This window comes from Toxotes jaculatrix, chromosome 5 (genome assembly GCF_017976425.1).
Source record: "Toxotes jaculatrix isolate fToxJac2 chromosome 5, fToxJac2.pri, whole genome shotgun sequence".
NCBI classification, from domain to species: domain Eukaryota; kingdom Metazoa; phylum Chordata; class Actinopteri; family Toxotidae; genus Toxotes; species Toxotes jaculatrix.
In genome coordinates, this window is record NC_054398.1 from 19,317,145 (window position 1) to 19,341,852 (window position 24,708).

Sequence of the window (24,708 nt, forward strand, 5' to 3'; positions counted from 1 at the left end):
AACACATTATGAATCACATAGACTATAAAGTCACCAGTGTAAATTTTATATTGTTTAATATTGTTTTTGTCCATATCTCCCACTATTGATAGGAAGTATAAAGTATATTAATTGTAATTAAATTTGAATTTGAATTTGAATCATTTATTGTGAATAAAAATAAAAATATGTGAATAACTAAAGTGAAAACCAAATCAGAGCTGCATCTGTTCCTGGACACTGTTGTTCATTTGACATTGTATCTCCCGAGAATGCCCATGGCTGCTTTCACAGTCAGCTTTCTTTTTAATTAGCTTTTTCCCTGTTAGCCTGTCAGTTAAATATATTAAATATTTAAGGAGGGATTTGGGGTGAACTTGTTGGACAAATAGGCCCGAAGCAAAGGGCCAGCTGATTAGATTTTGCTGGTGATCTGGATCTGACATTTCGACACTTCATTTCTTCAGCTGTAACTCTGAATGAGATAGAAACCTGATCCAGAATCCGTTGGGAATATCTGTAAGCTCAGGAAACTAATTTAATTTAAACCTCAAGTGACAGAAGGAGGTTCAGTGAAGCTCTATGCTAACTATGCCCCATGACTAGTTCTTCATGAAGCTGCACATCCAGGCTACTTTTAGATAATTAGCTGTGCTTAAACTTAGTAAACCATGACTTGTGGCAGAGGAGTAATGAGCACAGTATAGACGCCTCATCAGTAACATTGACACACCAGTTCCTGCCATCTGTAAAAAAAAACATGTCTGTGAGCTTATGTCACGTCTCTGGAGTGAAGGTTATTAATATCCATACAACCCGTGTAACGTGATGCCTGCAGAGACATGGTTCTCACTCAGGTTGACTGCTGGTGATTTCATGAATGGGATTCCACAAGACCTTAAACCCTGTGACTGATAGCTGGTGATGCCACCTCCCAGGAAAAGAAAACTCTCAGACATCATGTGGAGTGGGTATATTTATTTCCTCAAGTCATTTACAGTACAAAATAGACCTCCAGGTAACAAAATAGCCACACCTATATTGAAAACAACACTGCTATCAATATGTAAAGCAGCAAGCTGAGCAACACTCTGCAGTACAGAAGCTTATGAAACTATGATAAATTTAATATTCATGAAATAAGCTCAGAAATGATGATAAACAATGTCCTGAGTCCAACAACGTCCAAATGTACTATTGCCGTCAATGAGAATTTAATTTTTATTTCAAATTAATCAATTTAAAAAGACAGTGACAACCTTTTGCAGTCCAGTGGCACATTATTTCCTCAGCGTATGTTCATATGCAGAAATTGGTCAGGCATTGCTTATCAAGGTTCTGTTTAATGACAAATGTTTCAGAAATGATTTCTATACATTTCTGAAAGTTAATGGACTGGAAAAACCAGGAGTCGTACTTGCTGTTTCTGGCAACTAAGGTCAAATGCAATCTAAATGCATGCAATGACTACACCACCTTTGAACACAGAGGTACTGAAAATGATTAGCAATGCAAGTAGGTCTTCTGAGTAACGTCACCATAAATAAACATTTATATAGCATATAATTTGGCTATCAAATATACGATGCTCTTTCAAAATAGAATAAACTTTCTACAAAGCTAGTACAAATGGATTTAAGAAATATCTCTCCCATAGTACTATATGTCACATCTATTTACATGAAATACAAAGTAACATAATCAACATAACCAACATAAATTATATATTGTGCTTCTATGTTTTATAGCATGCTTTTTTCATTTCTAAAAGGTTTTCACCCAAAAAAAGTTTCACAAATGTAAACAATAATAAAGAGTCCTTCCACATATACATATATATTTTGTAACTGATGCTTATTTACATATTTTGGAACCATTTCAATGTCTAAATGGCTTCACAAACAACTAACTGTGATTGTTCACTTCAGCGGTTTAATCTAGGTGTGACTACATGCCGACCAGTGTTGGTCCTATCTGCAGTTTTTCTCATAAAGTGTGTCGTCAGTAAACGAGAATGCTGACAGTCAACATTATCACACTGTGTACCTTTTAAAAAAAACTTGCAATCACAATAAATCTTAAGAACAACACACTTGGAAAAACCAAGTCATTTAAATCCTGCTGAAGAGAGGAAAAAAAAAGTTTATTTCTCCACATCGAAAGCATTATAATATAGCTCAATAATACCAGAATTTGCCCCCAGAGTTGCTGGAATACTTTTACTAGCGCATAACAAACAACAACAGTGCAGCTGTGGGTTCAGATTTAGTGTTCAAACTTTCAGAGTGAACTGTGAGAAGGCAAGATGAATCAGAAATACTGCACTGACTGGCATCTTGGTTAACTGATAATTAAAGGGGGACGTGGGAGTTGTCTGATTTCAGAGTCAGACACAAGACAATGCTTGAGCAGGCAGACAGACAGAGCTTGGAGCAAAGCACATAACTGAAAAACTCTGTGAAGATGTGCGGTCTCCACCCACCTGGGGTGACGTCGGGTTAAACATCAGCTTTATACATACTGACAGGTGCTTTGTTTGCCATACCTGTTCTCCTTGTAATAGCACACTGTTGCAATGGAAAGAACTGATATCTAGTATTGGAAAGGACAGAATAACAGCAATAGAATAGTATATATGGTAGACTGATGTCGATTCATTTTGTAATTTCTAATAGGCCTACACCTTTGCAGTACTGTGAATTTATTGCATTTAGAATTTTTGGGGAAGTCATTGATAGTTAACTACTCATTAACAAAAAATTGACACTACTCTTTCTCTTAATGTTTAAGGACATATTATGTACATTTCAGGATTTTCAGTGTATTGAATTTTTGGACTCCAGGTTCGTTGTTATTATCAGAGACAACTATAAACAATATTTGAACAAACAAATAAATAAACATTTGTTAAATAAATTGAAAAAAATTGGTGCACATTAATAATAAAAATCTTCATTTTATCACATTGTTTAGCTAAAGGATAGAAAAAAAATCACAGACACAGAGGAGAAAAGACAGTACTAGCATACAGTTAGTGAGATCAGTCCTCATGTGGCTCTCTGCAGGTCATCGTCATAGCGATCTTCTCATGAACACCAATAAAATGAGACTGAGAGCTTTGTTCTCAGTCTGCGTGTGCATGTTGTACCTTCTCATTACAGATAAAATTTCTCATACTTTTTTCTACTACAAAGCTGTCAGCTCTATCACATTTAGAGAATTCCAGGTCAGTCTATAGACATAGCAGGAGACGACGAGGGCTGGCCTAAAGCAGACGTCTTGTCCCTGTGCAGTTGTTGCCCATCCAGTCAACATCGGACAATAGCTCTCAACAAGCTAGTCATCATTAGTAGCACTGCTGTGGCTGCAGTGATAGTCAAAATGGAGTTCCAACCTACCTCACTCCCCTGAGGGAAGACAGGAAAAGGAGAGTGTTAAGAGTTAGCAGAGACTATCCATCAGCTATAAATAAACCATACTGGGCTTTTAAAGGAATAGTTCAACAGCTGTCTTACAGATAGTGAGAGTAGATGACTGTTACCACTGTTATGCCTGTATGTTAAATAAGGAGCTATTAGCCTAGCTTAGCTTGAAAAATAAAGCATTTCTTGGCTGTAGCTTTATATTTAACATAGAGACATTAGAGTGGTGTCAAACTTCTCATTTAACTCTTGGCAAGAAAACAAACAAGAATATTTCCCAAAATATTGAACTATTCCTGGAAATAACTTATTCAGTGTGATTCAAGGAAGTATTTTGTTATAATTTGACAAACTGCCCACCCGTCCCATGTCCACTTTCCATGAATGCTTAACGTCACTACCTTTCAGCATCTTAATTCATTTTCCCCAGCCACACTTGGCATTTGTTCAGTTTAGACCCTCCCATAACAACCAAATGAATCCTGAGTAAGAAAGATTCCCAGTAATTAATATTAAAGGGTCAGTTCACAAAAATAACAAAAAATATATTTACCTCTAATGCTATTCAGCCATGCACACAGTTTGGTTTTTATTTTCCAAGATTTTGTGTGTTTGTTTTCACCTCAACCTTGATACAATGGAGGTGAATGAGATTTTGATTTGTGAGTCTCACAGGATTAAAAAATTACATTTAAAATTCTTCAGCAGCAACATGTCTTTCCAAAACTTTTGTCTTGATTACTCTGGATAATCCATATAATCGATAGAAATACTTTTCATTATTACTCTGTTGATGCCTACATCCATATCTGCTGTAGCTCCCCTCTCCACATCCTCTGTATGTTATATTATTGGTACTGTTCACTTTACTAAAATCTAATGATCATGTACATGTATGTTTATTACAGGGGGATTAGTTCTCCCAGCAGAACCCCCACTGCTGCTCTCTTTGAGAGCTCCCTTAAAAAAGCAATTCTCAAAGGCAGATATCTCAAAATCTGAGCAAATCAAACCAAAACTACAGTATTTGCATTGCGAAATACAACTAGAGGTATGTAGTAAGAAAATATATATTTTTTGTTTCTTTTTATTTCTCTGTAATTTGCATGAACTGATCGTTCAATCTACATGTAAGACTCGTAGGTAGAATTACAAATCAGATAGAGATAAGCTCCTCCCATACCTTGCTCTCTGGGACGCCAGCTCCGACAACCAGCACCAGACCACAGCCACTATTACAATCATTCCTATGAAGGGGATGGAGAGAACAGGGTGCTCAGACGGATGGATGAATCTCTGAGGAGGGAATAAAAACAAACACAAGGGCCATGGAGATGAAGGGAATGAATGAAAGGATGGATTGAAGTAGCCAAATAATAAACACAGATAAAAAATATGACAACAGCACAAAAGGGCCTTCACTACAAAAATCACTGAAGTAAGGGTGCGACATGGGGTATGGCTGTGATATAAAGGGGAAGGAGTGTGATGGAGTGATGTACATTTCCTATTAAACAAAGTGACATACACATCAACTCAGTGTGAGTATGTGTGAGCAGTCCTATGTGACATTTATTGGCCGCATGTGATGTTATGGTGACCAAAAAAGAAAGACGTACAGCATGAATGTCGTGACTAGCATAGATGGTGGTATTTTCGTCTCTCTATCCTCATTTTATAGTTCATTTGTTTTTATGTTTCGCTAAATTTGCTATTAAACAGGCTGAGAGGTCATGGACATTCAGAGAACAAGGACAGCATCAGAGACAGGCACGGGTAGACAGTTTGACACAACGCAAAGACATCTCATCATGGCTGTTGTAGACAAAACACAATGTTGTAGACCTGTTTTTGTTCGTGTGTTTTTCTGGGGTGTTTTTGTTGGGGGGGGGGGTTTTGTTTGTTTGTTTAAATAAAAATAAAGGACCTGATTAGTAGTAACACACATAGACCACTTTGCATCGCTTCCAACAAGTTTCCAAAACAGTATTATTTTGGGGTTGCTGTGTTTTCAGTTTCAGTCACTGGTATCTGTTCTTTTCAAAACTGAAGGGAAATGAATTTGCTGAGTATTCAGTCTGTCTTTGCGAGGTAATGCAGTTGAAACTACAGACTGTCCTGGAGTTGGTGCATTCAAGTGCCACACTGCACTGCATTCACAGACTGTCAGAAAGTTAAACCCAGAGGACAAACAATAAGCAAATATAGCTGTCATGGAAATTACAATGAATTTGGTTCTGTAGCTTCACACGTTTAGAAGGTCCAAGGGGAGCTTCAGACTTTGCCATCAGCACTTGAATACACAAATCCTTTCAAAACAAGTGCAACAAGTGTTAACTGTGACTAAAGTAAAACTGGGCATGCTGTTAATTGTTTCAATTATCTATTTCAGACAAGTTTCACTTCACTGCAAGTTGACTTTCTTGCAGCACCTCATTAAAATGAACAGAAACCAGTCTTAAGGGAGGAAAAAGCCATTTGAAAATCTAAAGATAAAAAGGTCCTTTAATTACTTTTTTTCTGTTGAAAAATGTTGAAAAATATCTGAAGACCAAAAAGAATTCTGTGGAAAAATAGGCATTCTTAGCTTGATGCCTTTCTTTTTCAGATTTTGTGTTTTTGTCCAACAACAGTATTTAAGCATTGCTGTCACAGAGAGGTTAGGACACAGACACAATGGGGGGAAAGTTCCCCAGCCCCAGGCACACAATAAACACTGATATGGGCTGACAGGCCAAGTCAGTTCATATCAAAACACGTATTGCTACAAATGAGACACATAAAGAAAGTGGGCTCAACACACACACAATACAGTAGGTGTGATGTGAGGTGTGTTACGTGTTAGTTGACAGTGTGAGTGCAAAGACAGATCTTTGTAAGTTTTTAATCAAGGTGAAACGTGAGCTGGAAATTCCTCAAATTACCTTAAGAAGTTCAGCAAACATTTCGAATCAAATAAACAGTGAAACAACACAACCTGCTCCACAGATGCTGTAGAAATCTCCAGTCAGGTATGCAAAGGTAACCACACAAATGTCCTAAAGACTGTGAACATTAATCCCTCAAAGCTGTACAGGATTTAAATCTGTTTCGCTTCTTCTGATACCAGTTGTTTACTATTAATTTATTCATGTCTGCCCCTCACCTGAGCCCCCCCTGACAGCTTCTCCAGCTCTGCCTTGCAGCGCTGCAGCTCCTCCTCCAGCTCTGCTCTTTCCCTCTGACTGCTGTCATACAGTACCTGAAGCTCCTGCAGCTCCATCTTCAGACCGTCACACTGGAGGACACAGATGTCAAACACTCAGTCTTGAAAACCAAATTTATTGTATTTTATTAACTTTAATATACCAAAATATCTAAACTAATTTTCTAATCATATTTTGATGCAAATATGGCTATGTTTTATGCATTTTTCCAGCCAATTCCCAAACAAGACACTAAGGCATCATACCTCTCTCTGCACCTGCGAGGCCTTCTCCTCGGCCTGTTTCAGCTGGTCTCTCAGGGAGAAGATCTCCCCGACGCCTCCATTCCAGCTGGTCGGTGTCACGGGCTTCCCATCAAATGAAATATTCTTCTGGATGGAGGCGTCCACCAGGCGACAGTTCTCAGACTGGGCCATGGTCATGTAGCTCTCGGTCATAACCTCATCTGGGCCAGTTTCCATCTCCTTCCCCTCGGTGCCCTCTCCTGCATCCTCCTCTTTCAGTGAGAGGTACACACTGGAGCTGTGAGGTGGATGAAAGGAGCAACAATAAAGTATCCAAAATACTTTCAGTTTCAGCTGAAATATCTGAAGAAATCAAAATGAGCTCCAAATGTACAGATGATTTTGATGATCAAAGGCTCGGCATGGTTTCTGGGATATTTTATGTGATTACCAGAGAGCTAGTCAGTGTTTTTTCCTTTGTCCTGCTACAACAGGTGTCTAGACAGCCTTGTAAACAGGACTGCACTACAGATCATTGTCATCTTTGATTAATCTTTTTTGTATCTATAAAATGTAAGAAAATAGTGACAAAGGCCCATCACAGTATTGTCTGACTAATAATCCAAAACCAAAGTATCTTAAAACCCATGTGTTTTCTTTGTTTTTTTCTTGGTTTTATGTTACTTTGTGGATACACTTATTTCTCCCTGCTTTATACATTGTCTTCTCTGTCTATTCTGTCTCCCTTTTCCCCTTACTACTTTCTGTACTTTGTAAATTCTTTTTTGAAAAGTGCTATAAATAAAGTTTTTTATGCATCACAGATCTTCCTCAGCAGATGGGAGTTTTCCCAGTTGTCTGCTGGGGTACATCATGTGATGCATTCAATAGGTCCAGAACAACTACTAAATAGATCTTGTGGGGACCTTGTTTTCAAGGTCAAGAATGATCTTTGAATCTCAAAATAGTTGTTGATTAATATTCTGCCAATCTTCCAATCAGTTAATCAACTAATGCTTTTAGCTCTTATGTGTAATCCCTCAAATGATGCTACAAATTACTGCAGTCATTAAACAGGTGGCCAGTATTTTCTAAATGACACGTAACGTGAATTTCTGCGATGAGAGGTTGTATTCCAGAGGGTCTCCCCTCCAGCTGATCTGGTAAGCGCAGCTGATGAGTGAGCAGTCATTGACCTCTCACCATGTCCTCTGTCTCTGCAGCAGCTGCAGCCTCTCAGTGAGACGTCTGTTGTCCTCCTTCAGGGTCTGACACTCCTCCCTCAGCATACGGCACTCCTCCTTCAGCAGGTCCACGTCACCTGACAGAACACAGAAGGTCAGAGATGAAGATATTAAAGAGGATGCAGGTGATTAGAGCTCATCTTTAATCTTGCCGCTTGAGGTTTTAAAATCATCACAGCATGTTCAGAATATATTAATGGAATAGTTCAACAAGACGAGAAGCTTAATACCACCTTCTGTCTGCTAACTGTGAAGCTACAGCCAGTTAGCTTATCTTAGCATAAAGACTGGAAACAGCTAGCCTGGCTCGGTCCAAAAGTAATGAAATTCACCAACCTGAATCTCTAAAGCTCATTATTTAAAATGTTACCTTGCTTGTTGTTGCTTGTTTAATCACAAAACCATAAAAATGTGTCAGTTCACAGTTGGAGTCTTTTTTGGCCAGGAACAGCGGGTAGGCAACCTGCAGAGTCTCCAGAAAGTGTGTCCCCTAAAAATGTTGAACTATTCCTTTAAAATGGAATAAAATCTCAACTGTGACTTAGGTTACTCTTTCATACAAAATCCATTTTTGATGAAAGAGCCATGACAAATAAAATGAAATCTTTCGCTCCCTCAGTCCCACCCGAGGATCAGCTGCAGAGTCCAGCGGAGACATCATGTGTTGGAAGTGTGTGTCCCTCCCCCCTAATGACTTCATGTCCCCGGTATCCTAAATGCGCACCCACACACACATCCACACTCATTCCTACATTGCCAACAGTGGACGTTTCTCACTACACCGATTAAGTGTGGACCACTATTTCAAGTGATTTCAGAAAAAAAAGAAATATAAACATTTTGTTTGAGGTCTTCTCTTAGAATGTAACTGCAAAACTTCTTCTGTAATAACTTTTTAAAATTGGCAAGAGGGGACATACAACCTTGGCCCCTATCAAAGAGGGAACCTCCGAAACCTCTCAACATTATATCATTTAACTATATTGCACATAGCATAGTAGAGGCTACATAGTAGTATTTACTGTGAAACATCACATACTGGAAGTGACAGTGTGCCTATATTAGGCACCTAATTTTCTAAAGAACTTCTCAGTATTTTAAGTGTACTATCTTGCTCTTCTTTTGTGTTATTTATTTCCTGGTTATTTTATTCTATTTCTTATTTTATTGTATTATTTAAACCTTTTAGCAAGCTTGACTCAGGGGAGGGATGCACAAGAATTCCAATGCACATGTACTGCAGTGTATCTGTGCAAATGGCAAATAAAAATTCTATTCTATTCTATTCTATTCTAATCTATTCTATTCTATTCTATACTAGCTGCAAAATGTTTTTAAGTAAATTTCAGTAGATTTTGTACACCATAAGATAAAAGTGATCAAAGAGAAGCTCCCATTGTGAAGGGAATTTGCTGGTGTGGTGGGTTTGTTTGTCCATAAGGTGCCAGAGGTGCAATGTCTGGTTGAACCCCTGCTTGAGATCGGAACCCCCTACATCAATAGAAATAGAAGTAGGGGGTTAAGTTCTGGAAAACCATGACTGGCTAACTTTTTGGTGCGTGGTGCAGAGATTTGAGAGAAGAGTGCGTATATATGTATATATATGTACACCAAGTACAGTTTTACTGTATGGCTATATGACAGTGGCCCGGCACTGTGTCCCTTCACCACCTGTTACTGTGTGTAATGACTGGGAGGTCCACTGTTGGATAGGTATGCAAGCAAACGCATACACACACACACACCACTCCCCTTGCAACATTCAGCAATCACATTTATAATCTGTAATATTCATTAAACTGATTTATGGTCTTGACTGCAGGATGCTGACGTGATGAATATGTCAGCATCCTGATGATGAATATTCCTTAACATCATGCTTCATGTTCACAATAGCTGCTACTAAGACTGATCATGGGTTATTTCTGCCAGTAGTAAGCTGGACAAATTCCATAGTACAAGCAGAGACAGTAGGCCTTTGTGTTTTAAGTGTTTCCTCACACTGATAGCTGTTTACATAAGGTGTGAGGACGAGGTGTAAAACCAAAGCTTATTGTATTTTAACTTCATCATACTGCGAGTAATGTTTTTTCTTTCATCCCCCTTCTTTGACATCCATCTATACATGCCTTCTCCCCTCCATTCTCCTCGTCCCTCACCCTCTCTCCTCTCGGCCTCCCTGCGCTGACTCTTCATGCTGATCTCAGCCCTCAGTGTGGTGATCTCCAGCTCGTACTCCTGGGTCTCCTCACTGAGGCGCTGCAGTTCAGCCCGTCGGCGACACAGCTCCTCCTGCAACGAGGCGATGTCGTTCTCCCTCTCGGCTGCCGCCTCCTCTGCTGCCTGCTGGAGAAGGAGCACCTCCTCCTGAGCTGCACGCAGCTCCTCCTGGGCCTCAGCCAGCTCACTCTCCTTCTCCTCCTCCAGGCTGTCCATCTCCTCCTGCACAGAGCGCAGCTGGGCTGTGGGGAGAGAAGGAGGAGAAGGAAGATATTAGGTTACCGTTATGGGGGATGTGTGGGTGAGAATGCAGCAGTGTTAGTATGGGTGTACATATATATGTGTGTGTGTGTGTGTGTGTGTGGTGTGTGTCTGTGTGTATGATCTCACCTGAGGTTTTGGAACAGTGGGCTTGCATGTGTTTGTGTGTGTGGGTGGTGTGTTCCTGTGTGTGTGTGTGTGTGTGTGTGTGTGTGTGTGTGTGTGTGTGTGTGTGTGTGTGTGTGTGTGTGTGTGTGTGTGTGTGTATGTGTGTGTGTGTGTGTGTGTGTGTGTGTGTACATGCTGTATGTGTGGGCAATGTTTCAAAGAGGTGCTGATGTAACTGATGGTAACAGACTTTTTCTTTCAGGGTCAGATTCTGATTATTAATTTAGTATTTTAAGGAAAGGAAACTGTTCTCTGACACTCACAATAACAACAATAACAGCAACTGAATTAACTTGTTTAAAAGGTTTATAGACATTTATTACAATATATATTTCCCATAGTTTTTTTCTTTCTCTTTTCTTTTTTATTTTCTTCTTTATTCTTTTTTCTCCTTCCTCCTGTTTTAGTCACCCTGTCATAATTGAGCACATATGCCACTGAGGCATTTTTGAAGAATAATTAGGTCTCTGTGTGAATGATTCCTTAATTTGTTTATATATCTGCATGTCATACAAAAAAAATGTAATAAAAAAGACATTTTCCCAGAAATCAGCTAGCCAGATGATTGCAAGCATTTAAACTGTTCTAGTCAATTACATCCCAATTTACTTATGTAGCACTTTCTGTCTGAGACTATTCCATAGAGAGCTGGTGGGACAATAGAAATCCATATAAGATGGAAGTCCTGTTGATTAATGCTAGCAAACTGTGATTCACTGGCAGCTTACAGAGCAATACTGGTATTGACCCTAACTGTTGACAGACATAAGAAGTGTAATATGCAATATCTGATTTGGATTTCTGATTGTTCTTCCTGTTTCCATTGTTGATAAATCCAGTGGAATAGTTATTGTCACTGTCTGGGTTTATGAAAGAACAGAACTTTAATGCTAAGGAGTTTATTACTTTGTTACCTTGAAGATTCTGGATTTGGCGTGTGAAGGCTTCTGCCTGATGGGCGCTGGCCAGACGCTCATCCTCCAACAGACCTGGGGGAGAGGTGAGGTGAGGAGAGGAGAGGAGACACGGGGAGTGGGGAGTGGGAGATAAGAGGAAAATGTCAGTTCAGCGGGTCCATTGAAAGATGACAACTTGATAAGCTGCTCAACCTTGAAGCATGACTGAATGACACAAGCAGTTTTGTGTGTCTGCCTGTTAAATACAACGTGAGCAGGACCATCAGCAATAGTATTAGATATATATAGAGCCTATGCCCCTTTTATCAGCAACATCCTGCTTCAGATTCTCTGATGTTTGACTATGCTTTCATTCCTTTATTCCTCTCATTTTTCATCTACAGATTTTTCCAGCTGGTTCAGACCCTCTAGTTCATAATCATCAGCAGTCATAGAGATATCATTGATCTTTACCTACACGTCACCTTACATCATTCTCTGGCCACACACACTGTGGACCACCCCCCCACCACCACACACACACACACACACACACACACACACTCACACAGTCACTCACTACCACCTCCAAAGCTCTACGCCCCAGCAGCTGCCAGCACCGTGAGCAGCTGACTGTTCCCACTGGGAGTCCAACAACAGTGATTTCTCGTTGTGATCTAGGACACCCAGTCTGGAAGCTTCCCTCAGCATGCACGCAGTTGTCTGTGGAATGCCTCCGCCGCTTCCACACAAACAACTGAGCTCACCGCGCCATGTCTTTTAGTAAGACACACAGTTATATACACTCACTCACACACACACACACACACCCACACACACACACACACTGAGCTCACTGTAGCCCCATACCTAAGGCCTTACTCACTGCTAGTGTCCCTGAACATTAAGCCCATCATTTCTAAGGTATGATGTGATGCTCCATTTAGCGGCTATGAGGAACTGACTGTGTCAGTGACCGCATATAAACATTTACACTTCTACGTGTTCAGCCAGATTGTGATGGTGGAAAGTTAAGCTGTCCAGGTAGAGGCCAGGGTTTTTTCTTCAGTGACTGCGCATATAATTGTGAAAATGTGAATCACTGAGATGCAAAGTGTAAATGTGTTTCTTTGATTGAACTCTCGTAATAGTTACAGTTTAAAGGTTGACATCTCACAAACAGGAATCCATAACCTTGACATTTTACAACATCAACTAAGCCTGATTCATGGAGAGTGACAAGTCTGGATGGCACAAGGGCCGTAAATGTTAGTATTTAATTGCATTGTTATTTTTAAAACTTGTTTTGCTCATTTACAATTCACTTGGGATTCAGGGGAAATTGCTTAATTCCTGAATCTGGGTCTTATTCTCACATTTCTGTCTACTTTGTTTATTTGTCTAGTTAACATTTTTAATCACCACCTACACTGAGATGTGTGAAATTTAAGATACGTGGGTGCAAGAACGATGTTTATCAGTTGTAGCAAACAACAACAGTGATTTTTGAGCACTGTTTACACACAGACAGGAAATGGTGGCAGCATCGCCTTTTACAAATGATAGTCACCTGAAAACAGCACATGTATTTCCAAACCACCACGAAAGATAATTATCGCATGAAATGGCCCACCGTGCAGACTGCAGATGCGGCTAATTGCTTCACAACTGCCATCTTATTTTCTATAACAGCAGCAGGGACTTGCTGGAGTTTGACTAAAAATGAACATTGAACATTACTTCTCTTGAACTGAATATTTTTAGAGAGCTGTAGCTGCTAAGGCTCCATCCCCCAGTAAGACCCAGGCTGATAAATGACAGAGTTTCCACTTCAATGTCATAAAATTTGCTGATGATAAGATTTAGGGTATGTGGTGGAGTGATGGAAGATGTATTTAGTGCGTTAGGATTAGATCTTGATTTATGGTCAGATGGCTGTTTGTAAATAATGGATAAAAGATTGTCATAAAGGAAGTTTAATGATTCAAGGCATTAAAAATGAATGAATAGTATAAGTATAACCTTGCAGTTCGTGGAAGCTCTCCTGGTGTTTGTTGGAGGTCTCCCTGGCGTCCTCCAGCTCCAGCAGCAGCTGCAGCACCTGGGCCCTCAGCTCCTCTAGCTCCTGCTCCTCTGTGAGCGGCTCCTGCTCCTTCCTCCTCTTCTCTTCCCCTTCGCCTTCCTCCTCCTTGAGCTTCTTCTCTTCCCCCTCCTCCTCCTGAGCTCTCTCCCGGTCCATCTCCTCCTTCTCGTTGTTCTCCTCCAGGACGCCTCTCTCCTTGGCTGTTATCTCGTTGTCCATGGTGGGGCTGCTCTCTGCTTTCAGATCGCACGGGTCATCTGATGGAAAGATCACAGCATAAAAAGAGATTAGAAAGGGACTGATAATCCCTATCAGGCATCCCTTAGAAAGGGATGGCTGATAGAAAAAGACAGGGAGACAGACAGGGAGATTTACAGGTGACAACCCTCTCTGCCATCACCTAAACTCAGCCAGGCTTTAAACACAGTATAGACTGTGTTTTCTTTTGAAACAACAGCACCATCTTGTGATTAAAGTCGCACTGAGTCCATTGCACACCAGCCTCTATTCAACTCATGTCCCCTAATTTAACACACTCATTTAAACACAGAGAATAACAGACAACCCCTTCAGGAGGTACAAGCTGAGACTGTGACAGAAAGGAAACGAGAAAATCATTCACCTGGAGGAAGCATAGCTCAGAATATATGCCGAAAACTGTCTAGCATGTCAAAGGTTACACGCCATTTAGATGTCAAGTGGATGTATTAATATGCAACACATGTTGATAACGGCTGATTCAGGTTTTTAAACACACAGGTTACACGTGCCTCGCTCTGTTTTACATTTCTCAATCTGCACCGTTTGATTTAAATTGTCGACCAGTAGGTGGAGCGAGTTAGCTGACACAATGCGGAGAGAGAAGGGTGGGGGGGGGAGGGGGGGGGGGGGCCAGTATGCTGAAGCAATCACTATGACTCACCACTCAGCAATGCACCTCAAAGTCCATAATAGCACAAGCTACCAGTCATAGTAAGAGAGATGTGACAAACAGACATCTTTTTTTCATGTTACACTGTGTCACATCACATGGTTGTCTGCTGGGTTTGCTTTTTTTGTGTAGGGTTTTCTCGTTCTTGTAGACAGCCTGGCCTGGGTCGAGAGCCGTTGTTAATGTGGGCCTGTAAAGCCTAATGGGACATTGTATATGATGTAGGGCAATTCAAATAAACTTGATTTGACATTATAACAGCTGTTGCTTCCTAGCGCTGTGAAGACAGACTGCTCTCAGGCAGGCAGGTCAGAAAACACAAAGGGATGGCATCATTTGCAGCACAACAACATGATGTTAAATTCCCATTTGAAGTCTTTTCCCATTAGTCAGATGAGATTTACTGTGAGGCAGGAAAGGCCACAGCTAAATGGGGATTATATTCACAGTGTTGGTTTGTTCTCAGGACGAGTTTTAAAGGTAAATTCTGCTTACATGACACGCACTGGCCTGCCATAATTTCTCCCTTATTTCTCTAAAACTTTAGCATAAATTGATATGTAGCATCACACGTTCATGTTCGAGTGATCTCCGAGTGCTTGAAAATTGCTGCTTGTATTCAGAAAGCAGTACGAGGAAGAGAGAGGGGTTTGGTGTTTGGTGTTTGGTGAGAGACACAAATAGAGAGAAGTAACCAGAAAAAAGGTTCAGCCAGGGACAGAATAAAGCATTAACTAAAGATCTACCTAATTAAGAGTGATGCTCACCGGTGTAATCTTGGCCCAGGGGAGGCTTCCGTTTCTCGTGGTAATTATTTCTCTGCCTTGTTGTTCCCCTCACTAGATTAGACTATTTCCATCACAACCAAGTACATGTGACATATTTTCATCATATCTGTATTGCATTAGCTGCAGTCTTATTTTGTCCTGTCTCATAATAATGTTAATTTAAACAATGCAGCCCCTGAGAGACATTTGAAAGGTTTCATGAGCACTGGGCTATTTTGTCATTAAACTTTGATGCTTGTGTAATGAGTTAGTCATAAAGAAGAGAGCTGGGGCCGTGTGGCAGGGAGAGAGCCAGAGCTGCTTGTATAGCCAGAGGCAGCTAAAGGCCATCAAGAGACAAAAGACTTCCCACTGAATATCAGTCACATCCAAATCCTTTAGGGATGGATAGCTCAGGGTGTAATAAAGCTTTGGCTCAAGTGAATCGTGCTGTATTTTAGTTCCGTGATTTTGTAGATGCAGTGTCCTCCAATGGACATAAACTACAGCTGAGAAACAAACTGTGATATCGGGTTCGGGTTACACTGAAAACATGGAAAGAATGAGTACTGTACGCAGTTTTTATACAGTTTTTCTGTCCTGCTGTCGGGTACCGAGAAACTGTTATGAAAATCCCTTAATAGTGGAGAGATGTGGTGGGCAAGAAAACTCTTCTCCACTTTCTTTAACTTCCTTTGACAGCATCTTTGCAAAATAATTAGTCACTATCATATTATGGTACCTCTAAACATATTATTGTGTGCTAATCAACTCTAAACCCTCAGAGAACCTCACCTACAATCTCTCCAGTGCTCCCATAAGTCTGCCGTCGTAGCCTTTCCCAGCAGCTTGTTAATCATTTCATTCCTTAAAGAAGCTTTATCACCTAACCTTGTGAGTGAATGTCAAACACATTGTGCAAAAGAATCAGCTGCCATGACACCTGTGATCACTCCACTGCATACTTGGCACAGTGCTGGTCTTTAGTCACGCTGGGATTACATTAGACATGGACGCTGCATGCATACAAGAGCAGGGACAAGCAGGAGAGTCATCTTAGAAGCAGTGTTATAGCTCCAGGGAGAGGATTGCTTTATCTAGCCACAGCACATTCCTTCATAATCACATTGCAGCAAAACACATTGAGTATGTCAGTGCAAACACTGTGCCACTTCAGAAAAGAGACAACAGGCAGGCCGAGTGTTCTTTGTCAGAATCTCAGAATAGCTGTCTGAGATTAAATTTAAACATTAATGTGACAACACAAGCCCTTTGTTTTGCTTCCGATTTGGTGTTCAGGGATGGAGTGAGGAGTGTAATGAAATTTGCACTTTGCAAAATTGAGGAGCAGAGAGAGGATTTTAGCAAACAGAGGCATTCTGGGAGAGGGATAGATGTAGAACATAGAGCTGCTTTAACCTGGCACCACGGGAAAGCCTTTTTACATAAAACCATCAGTGTGATCATCATCAGCAGTTGTGTGTATTAAATATGAACCAAAAGCTGAGATTCAATATACTGAACAAGATACACTCACCAGCTACTTTATTAGGTAAGCCTTGCTAGTACTGGGTTGGACCCCCTTTGGCCCTCAGACCTGCCTTAATTCTTTGTGTCATAGATTCAACAAGGCGCTGGAAACATTTCGTCCATATTGACATGATCCTGCTCCACCACATCCCAAAGGTGCTCTATTGGATTGAGATCTGGTGACTGTGCCTCGAAGTGTGGCAATAACATATACCCCACACCATTAAACCACCACCAGCAGCCTGAACCATTGATACAAGACAGGATGGATCCATACTTTCATGTTGCTCAAGCCAAATTCTGACCCTACCATCTGAATGTTGCAGCAGAAATCGAGACTCATCAGACCAGGCAACGTTTATCCAATCTTCTATTGGTAAGTCCATGCGAATTGTAGCCTCAGTTTCCTGTTCCTTAGCTGACTCAGAACAGCCCGTCTGGCACCAACAACCATGCCACGTACAAAGTCACTTCCCCATTCTGATGCTTGGTTTGAACTTCAGCAGGTCAACTTGACCACGCCTACATGCCTCCATGCATTGAGTTGCTGCCATGTGATTAGCTGATTAGATATTTGTGTTAACGAGCAGCTGAACAGGTGTATCTAATAAAGTGGCTGGTGAGTATATGTCTGTGCAAAGAGTTTTAATTTCACCTTAACTCCTAACTACTGCTTTATGTAATAAGGTGCAATATGATTCAAAATGTGCTATAAAGCCTTTTTAAGAGATGTTCTTTATGCAGTAAATGAGCCTGCTAGTTAAATATCTAATGTTACTGTAATGAGAGGAGCATGTAGAGTCAAATCAGCTGTGAAAAGAAATGATGGCTCACTGAATCAGGAGCTGGAGGCTGTCTACAGGTGTGGTGTGATGAGTGCCCTGTTCTGAACCAAGCTTAAAAATGGTACGGAGCAGACAGGTGGCAGTGTTAGTGATCCAAGTGTGTGCGTGTGCGTGTGTGTGTGTGCAACCTTGTGCGTGTGCAGCATATTTGTTATTTTTCTGTATAAGGTGTACGAATGTGGCGTGTTCTTGTACCTGTGTTCTACACCTGGTGAGCCTATGTATGTACACACAGGTTTGCCATGTTTAAACTGCATGCGTTCAGTGTGTACATGGATGCCATGGATCTCTGCAGCTGTGTAGGAGGCCATGCATAATGCACACCACCTCCTCCTGCCCCAGCTTTGAAGCCAGCCCAGCACTGATGTTGTTGCTTTTCCCCTTCGCTGGCACACTTCCTCACCAACACATAATACGGAGCAGGGAGGGGGAGTCGTAAAAAGACAGAGAGACTGAATGAGAGCAAAAGAGGAAAGGAGGGGAGGACAATAAATGAGATGCAGAGAAGGGGAAGAAGTTAGGATAAGGGCCAGAGGGCAATCGAGCTGCCTCCCTTACTCATGGAACTAGTGGTCTTCAGTTGAAGACACACACTGGTTCATCTCCATGAACTTGTGAGACTGAATCTCAACAACCCAGGGCTTCGACATATGGAAAGTCAACCTGGTAATAAAGCTGTGTTTTTGTCCACAGTTTTGCTTACCATGGAAACTCCTCTGTCTGCCATTTGCTTTTTTTCCCACAGAGAAGTCCAAGTGATCTTATCAAGTGCCCCTTCATAAAGCCCAAATGGTGAGGTCACCATCACATAGGATTTGCTGACTTCAGACTACCTAAGAGTCAACAGCTTGAGATGAGGAGCGAGCTACAGAGGTGAAGGTCTCATGAGGTTAATGTCAGTTTATCTCTTCCTCTTTGTCTCTGTACTCTGAGCCTGAAAACTCCAGGGAGGTGAGGAACAGCAGCAGCAGCAGAAGACAAGAAAAGGAACAGGAACCACAGGCACCCAAGAGTTGGACTGACTTAATGAGCTGCTCTGTTATTTAAATGGAAAATCCATGTTTGCACTTTCAAAGGGAAATAAGAGAAAGTGGGTCAACAGAATAGAAAAGCATCACAGAATGCGTTATAATTTGGCCTCATTAGATGAGCATTCACAAAAACTGTGCCAGTGTGTACATACAGTAGGTGACTGATTCAGGGAATCTGTTTTTTTATAGGAATGTGTGATGTGGTGGTGCAGTGTGAGTGTGTGCATGTGCTTGTTGTTTAGCTATTCCATTAAGGGATAATGAATAGCTACAGAGAACAAAGCATGAAAACAAGTGATACGGTAATAATCCATTTGATCACAAATCAGTGCCTCCCACCTGAAAGCAATCTCTCCGGAAGGTTTTACATCACTTAAATCACAGAGGAAAGAGGGGGATACCACAGCTCACCATGTAGCTGCCGAATCCAAAAAGGATAAAGACCCAGAGGGAGAGAGAGGGCACACTAATTATAGGTTGACAATGCTGAGCATTTCTGCAAGAGAGAAGAAAAGTTCAGAAAAATTCATAGAATAGGCTTCAGGAAGGCGCCGCATAAGTTTAAGAACCCTCTCTATTCACTTTAAAGTTTTAAGAATTTTCCCATTATGCAATCACGAGAGAATAAAAGAACTTGTGGCACATTCAGTTTTGTCAGGGACCTGCAGAGCGCTTTGAAAGCCTTTTTTTTTTTTTTTAAATAAAGCACCAAAGTCTGGCAGGGAAAATGGGGACAGGGTGGTGCAGCGAAACATGTCACATTGTAGGGCTTCAGGACTGCAAGAGAAGGAATCGGAACGCCTGAGGGTTTGTTTTCGTTTAGTCCCATGACTGGCCATGTTAAACACTGATGTGAGCATCTCAAGTTGTTGTTTTTCTCAGAGGTCTCTGCAGCTCCCAGATCTACAAAGTTTGTCCAAGGCAGCAATTTTGCTGTTTATTAGTTTCAGAGAGCTGAGAGAAATCCTGTTTGTGCACCCTTGGGGAGTATCACTGCTGATGTGAATTTCACAGCACTGGCACAACACTGGAGAGGAGCTGAGGGAAAGGAGGAGAGGACAGGAGAGCACTGCTGTGTGGGCTGAGGCGCTGGCAGGTGCAAAGGTTTGTGTGTCTATGCATGCGCATGTATGTGCATGTGTGTGTGTTGGAGGGTGTGTGGGCGCTGAAGAGAGCAGAGGATAGCGACTAAAAGAGGGGGAAGAGATATCGAGTGGAAAAGCAGAGAGAAGGATGGAGAGAGATGGTCGGCGACTCGTGCAAGTGGGAGGAACAATACGGTACCCGACAGTTGTAAGACACACAGACAGCTAGCAAATGTCAAATCAGCCTCTGATGGTGTTGTATTGATCAGTGGGAGCATGTGTTTGCATGAGAGCATCTGTATTCCCTGTTGGTAGATGTGCCAAGTGATTTTAAAAGCATTACAGTAAGTAACAGCACTGGAAATAAAAGCCTAGAAAATAACTACTGTTTGGAATAAAGTCACCTTTTTCTAAGAACCCATACTGATGTCAGGCTAAAACTCACCCCAGCCAGGACAGAATAAAAACACTTTAATCCATTTAGATCCCCGAGTGTATGAAATTCAAAAAGATACGCGTTAATACTAGCTGTCACTCAATCCACTTTTTGTTTACTGTATGCCTATCCTTATTATGGTCAATCACTCAGGATGCATGCTAAATTAAACCAGACACTTGCCATCACTAGATGCTGAATCTCTGGCTTTAAAAGCATGCCTCAGGCTGTGATGAAAGGAAAGAGGTCCCCAGAGATAAGATAACAGGAACAAGCTTGTTGAGGAGGAAGAATTTCTCATGAGACAGCATCCATGTTATGATGGTCAACAGACAGGCTTCAGTATAATACATTTTATGAAGGAAATTTCTTAATGAACACTTAGCACCAAGTAGTTCAATTAGTCTACAGCTCGTTTTACAGCATAAGAGGGCTTAAAGTAATAATCCAACACATATATACTACTTAAAGTTCAGTTTGAGGTCAGTGCTGTACAGGAAAAGGAAGCCAGATTCTGGCAACCTGGCCGCTGGTCAAAGGGCCGTTGACCTGTGATTCTCACTGAGCCCCTCCACACCAATAAACATCCTCTGAGCAGTGTCCCACACAGAGTTGCTCTGTTTGCACACCCATTCACAACATGCAAAAAAACCCACAATTCTTCCTTGTTGGGACACACAGGCACAAAAAAACATTCCACGCATTCTTCTCTTAACTCTTGCTCACAGTTCCACAGTACTGATTCTGTATGAGGCAAAAAATGAAGATGCATTGTGCCAGATGTCATACAGAGGCAGTCAGTGGTATGAAGTTACCAAGCAAGCTTAACTGCAACGAAACAACACAACCACTACATGCAAAGTGAGTCTTCCACAAGAATTCATTTGTGAGACAAAAATAATCTGAGCATAAAAGATTCAAAGCTGTACTAAAATAATATCCAACACTGCGTGACTCCACGTTGCATCAATTCTCTAATCAGCCTCGGGAATAACATATTCAACACATCTAACACAGCCTCAACTAATGACTACATTATTTCCTGCCTCTGGCTGCCAGCCATTCATTACCTGGCAGCGTGTAGCCTCCATCAAATGTCCACAGATGCCATAGTTGACAGTAATGCCCACTCGTCAGTCAGTCTGTCAGCTCGACTACAGCTCCTAATAAAGACGGGCTTCCACAATAATCTCCCCACCTCCTACCACCTGACCACCTCTCTTTAGCTCCTCCGCCTCTTCGGTTCACCACCCCATCCCTCACTTTCGGAGTAAACACTGGTTCTTTGCAGAGATAAACCTCAACTCTGTGAATTTTCGGCTAATCATATCTGATCTGTAGTGCAGGGCTAAAAATAGCCACACGCCATCCAAGTGCACGGCATAGCAGATAAACACACGCACACACCGACAAAGCAGCTGCACAGACCTGTAGAGTCCAAAGCCTCCTCGATGAGTGGAGGTAAACGCAGTCCATCCATAGCCCCCTGTAGCTGCAGCAAAGAGGGAGAGACAGAGAAAGAGAGTGGGCGAGAGAGGGTCAGAGGCTCCACACGCCCACCTCAGCTGCAGGGAGAGAGGGAGACAAACACACGGAAAGTACTGAGCACGGCGTCAAGCACTCGCACACGCGCAGGCTTCAATGCATATACACACACACATACACACACACACACACACGTAAACAGGCTGTACCTCGGGAGAACTCGGGAGGGTCCGGGGAGCTGAAGGCTGAGCTCTGAAGCGTGGGAGAGATGCCGAGAGGGAAGAGGGGAGGAGCAGAGTGGAGGGAAAGATGCTGTTTTCCAGACGGAAAGCTCCGTTTCCCTGCACAAACCTCCCTCTCTCTCTCTCTTTCTTACACACACACATACACACACTCACTCTGTTTACTATTTTTGCACTCTTCTTTAAACCCCTTCCCTCTTTTCAGTGCCTCTTCCTGTCCCCAAAAGATCTAAATTCAAAATGTAACATTCATGGAGCCCCGTTTGTTATGATGCTAAACCTGACCAAGCATAAGTTGAGTTGCTCAGTCCAAATGAATTTCAATACAAGTGGGTGCCAAGAGAACTAAATGTAAGTATTTTTCCAAATGTCTTGTGTAGTTCCCAGCAAACAAAGTCGATGATGTGAACGTGTGTCATGATGAGCGCAGAGAGATAAGAAATGACAACACACAGATTTCCAAAAGGAGCTCAGATGAACACAAAACATATGCAAATAAACCACATCGTTGCTGCGTTCACCACTCATCTGTGCTTTCCTGTACACACACATACTTCCTCACACACTCTTGCACATTCGGCCTAGGCCCCTTAGCTATATGATTTTACCTATAATGAGATCCAGACAGGCTGTAGCAGTGGAGGCTGAGAGTTAACGCTGTAGATTACTGATCATTTCCTCTCCATTGTTCATTTCCTCCCCTCCCCTCCCCTCTCTCATTCTCACTCTCTCTCTCTCTGTTTACTGCTAATGAATAGTGGCTCTTATGCTATAAAGAGCATCAGAAACAGCCCCCCCTCCCACACCCCTGAATTTTTATCACTACCCTTCACACACATCTCTTTCTCTCTCTCTGTCTGTCTCTCACCTCTTTCTTTCTCTCTCTCTCTTTCTCCCTCTGTTTTAGCCGGTATCACATCTGGTAACTTCTGTGCAGTACGTAAGAAGCCAGAAATGTGAGGTGTGCCGTAAAACAGTCACAAACAGAAACAGAGAGAGAGGAAAGGAGGGCCAGGCTTAACCGTTCGCTGGCCCAGTAGGAGGATATTCCTATCACAGCACTGTCAGAGAGCAGGAAGTCCTTTGCAGACACACACACACACACACACACACACACACACACACACACACACACACACACACACACACACACACACACACACACATGTATAGCCAAACGTGCTCTCACATGGAACCTGTCAGCATCTGAAAGAGGAAATGTTTCTTTTTTAAAAGCAGAAGTTTGTGTAACTGAAATAGAAACAAGCAGAAAGTCTGTGTCTGAGGCTCAGCATGTGCTTGTTTGAACCTGTGATAAACAGCAAGTGATTTCCCAGGGACAGGCAACAAATAACAGGGGATAAAAGGTAACAGATTGAAAAGATTGATGCCTGCTTATAAGCACTTCCTACACTTCCGTGTGGTTCTGTGCAGTTTTCCTCTGGCAGCTGTAATCCCCAGACAAGGAGAGAGAGCATGGAGGCATCTTTCAACTTGAAATCATCCCACAGTCTCCTCATCACACACAATAACAACCCCCCACACAGACACATACACATACACAAACACGCACAGGAAGGGAGAGCTGTGGAGAGAGCTGGCTGACAAGGTGTTGATAATGAGCTGATAATGTCTGGCTTCAGTCCACCCGTGTCACTCTAGTGTGGCAGGAGCCCTGTTGCAGAGAACAGACACAGAAGGAATGCAGATACCATCAAACTTTGGTCAAATGCTAAAATAATTCTTTGTGTTTGTTTAAAACTGCTTGCTGAACCAGATGGGTGGGATGTAATTGCCTCGGGACTGCTCAAACAGTCCCAGCCGCAAAGCTCTTTGCCAAAATACATAGGCTGATTGTTAGATGCTGTGTTGCTCAGAGATACACTCAGATTTTTGCCACAGTCGTCACCCATACCAAAACTACACCTAAAAAAAGTAACAATACAAAGGAAAACTGAACGACAAAAAGTGTCCACAAGTGCCATTTGACCAAGGCCTTATCGCCCTGCAGTGGGAGTGTGTTAGAGATGAGCTGTTTGTTCTGTAACAGAGAAGCAATCCCACAGAGTGTGAGGTCATATGAAGGGAATCTCTCCACTCTACTCATACTGCAGTCTTTGTTTTGTCCAGATTCAGCAAGTCATACACATGGCGCCCACAGCTGAAGTATAAACCTCAGGAATGCTAGCCTTTGATTAACATGTAAGGCCAGTAGGCATACTCAGACACAAACACACAAAGGGCCAACAGTTTCTTGAAGAGTTTGCAGTGTGTGTCTGTGATTTTACATTACGGCATTATCCATTCATGCAATCTTCCGTGGAATGACTGGGAGTGTTTAAAGTGGATTTACACAAAAATGTGCATCATGAATGTGGTTATGTGTGGAATTCATGCAATGTGAACTCCGGTCACTTTCTTTTTTACATAATAAGGCATCTGAGTTGCCAGGTTAATAATTTATATCAGAGTATTAAATGTACTTTGATAGTTTTTGTGTTACAAGGACATACAGAGCAAATTTACTGAGAAACATTATCATTTATTTGGAGCCATGTTTCTGTCCACCTGGGAAATCAAAGTTCAATGTTCATTCTCTTTTTTAGCTTTGTTTTAGTCTCCACCAACTCTCGAATAAAATATCTGTGTCTCT

General features: G+C 41.8%; 1 protein-coding gene across 6 annotated transcripts; it reads right to left on the reverse strand.

The window, feature by feature from the left end:
• Positions 1-948: 948 nt before the first annotated feature.
• LOC121182472 (coiled-coil domain-containing protein 136-like) lies at positions 949-23,010 on the reverse strand. 6 transcript variants are annotated; one of them, XM_041038998.1, is made up of 10 exons: positions 22,924-22,981; positions 21,757-21,820; positions 13,643-13,960; positions 11,639-11,713; positions 10,235-10,537; positions 8,035-8,152; positions 6,853-7,129; positions 6,547-6,678; positions 4,585-4,697; positions 949-3,386 (listed from the first exon to the last, which is right to left on the reverse strand). In XM_041038998.1, exons 2-10 carry the CDS (start codon positions 21,806-21,808, stop codon positions 3,374-3,376), a joined length of 1,401 nt encoding a protein of 466 aa, XP_040894932.1. In that variant the 5' UTR covers positions 21,809-21,820; positions 22,924-22,981; the 3' UTR covers positions 949-3,373. The 6 variants fall into 6 exon arrangements, with proteins under 6 accessions (XP_040894932.1, XP_040894931.1, XP_040894937.1 ...); XM_041038997.1 differs by lacking the exon at positions 22,924-22,981 and adding an exon at positions 22,023-22,279; XM_041039003.1 differs by lacking the exon at positions 21,757-21,820 and having other exon boundaries at positions 22,924-23,010.
• Between the last annotated feature and the right edge of the window lie 1,698 nt (positions 23,011-24,708).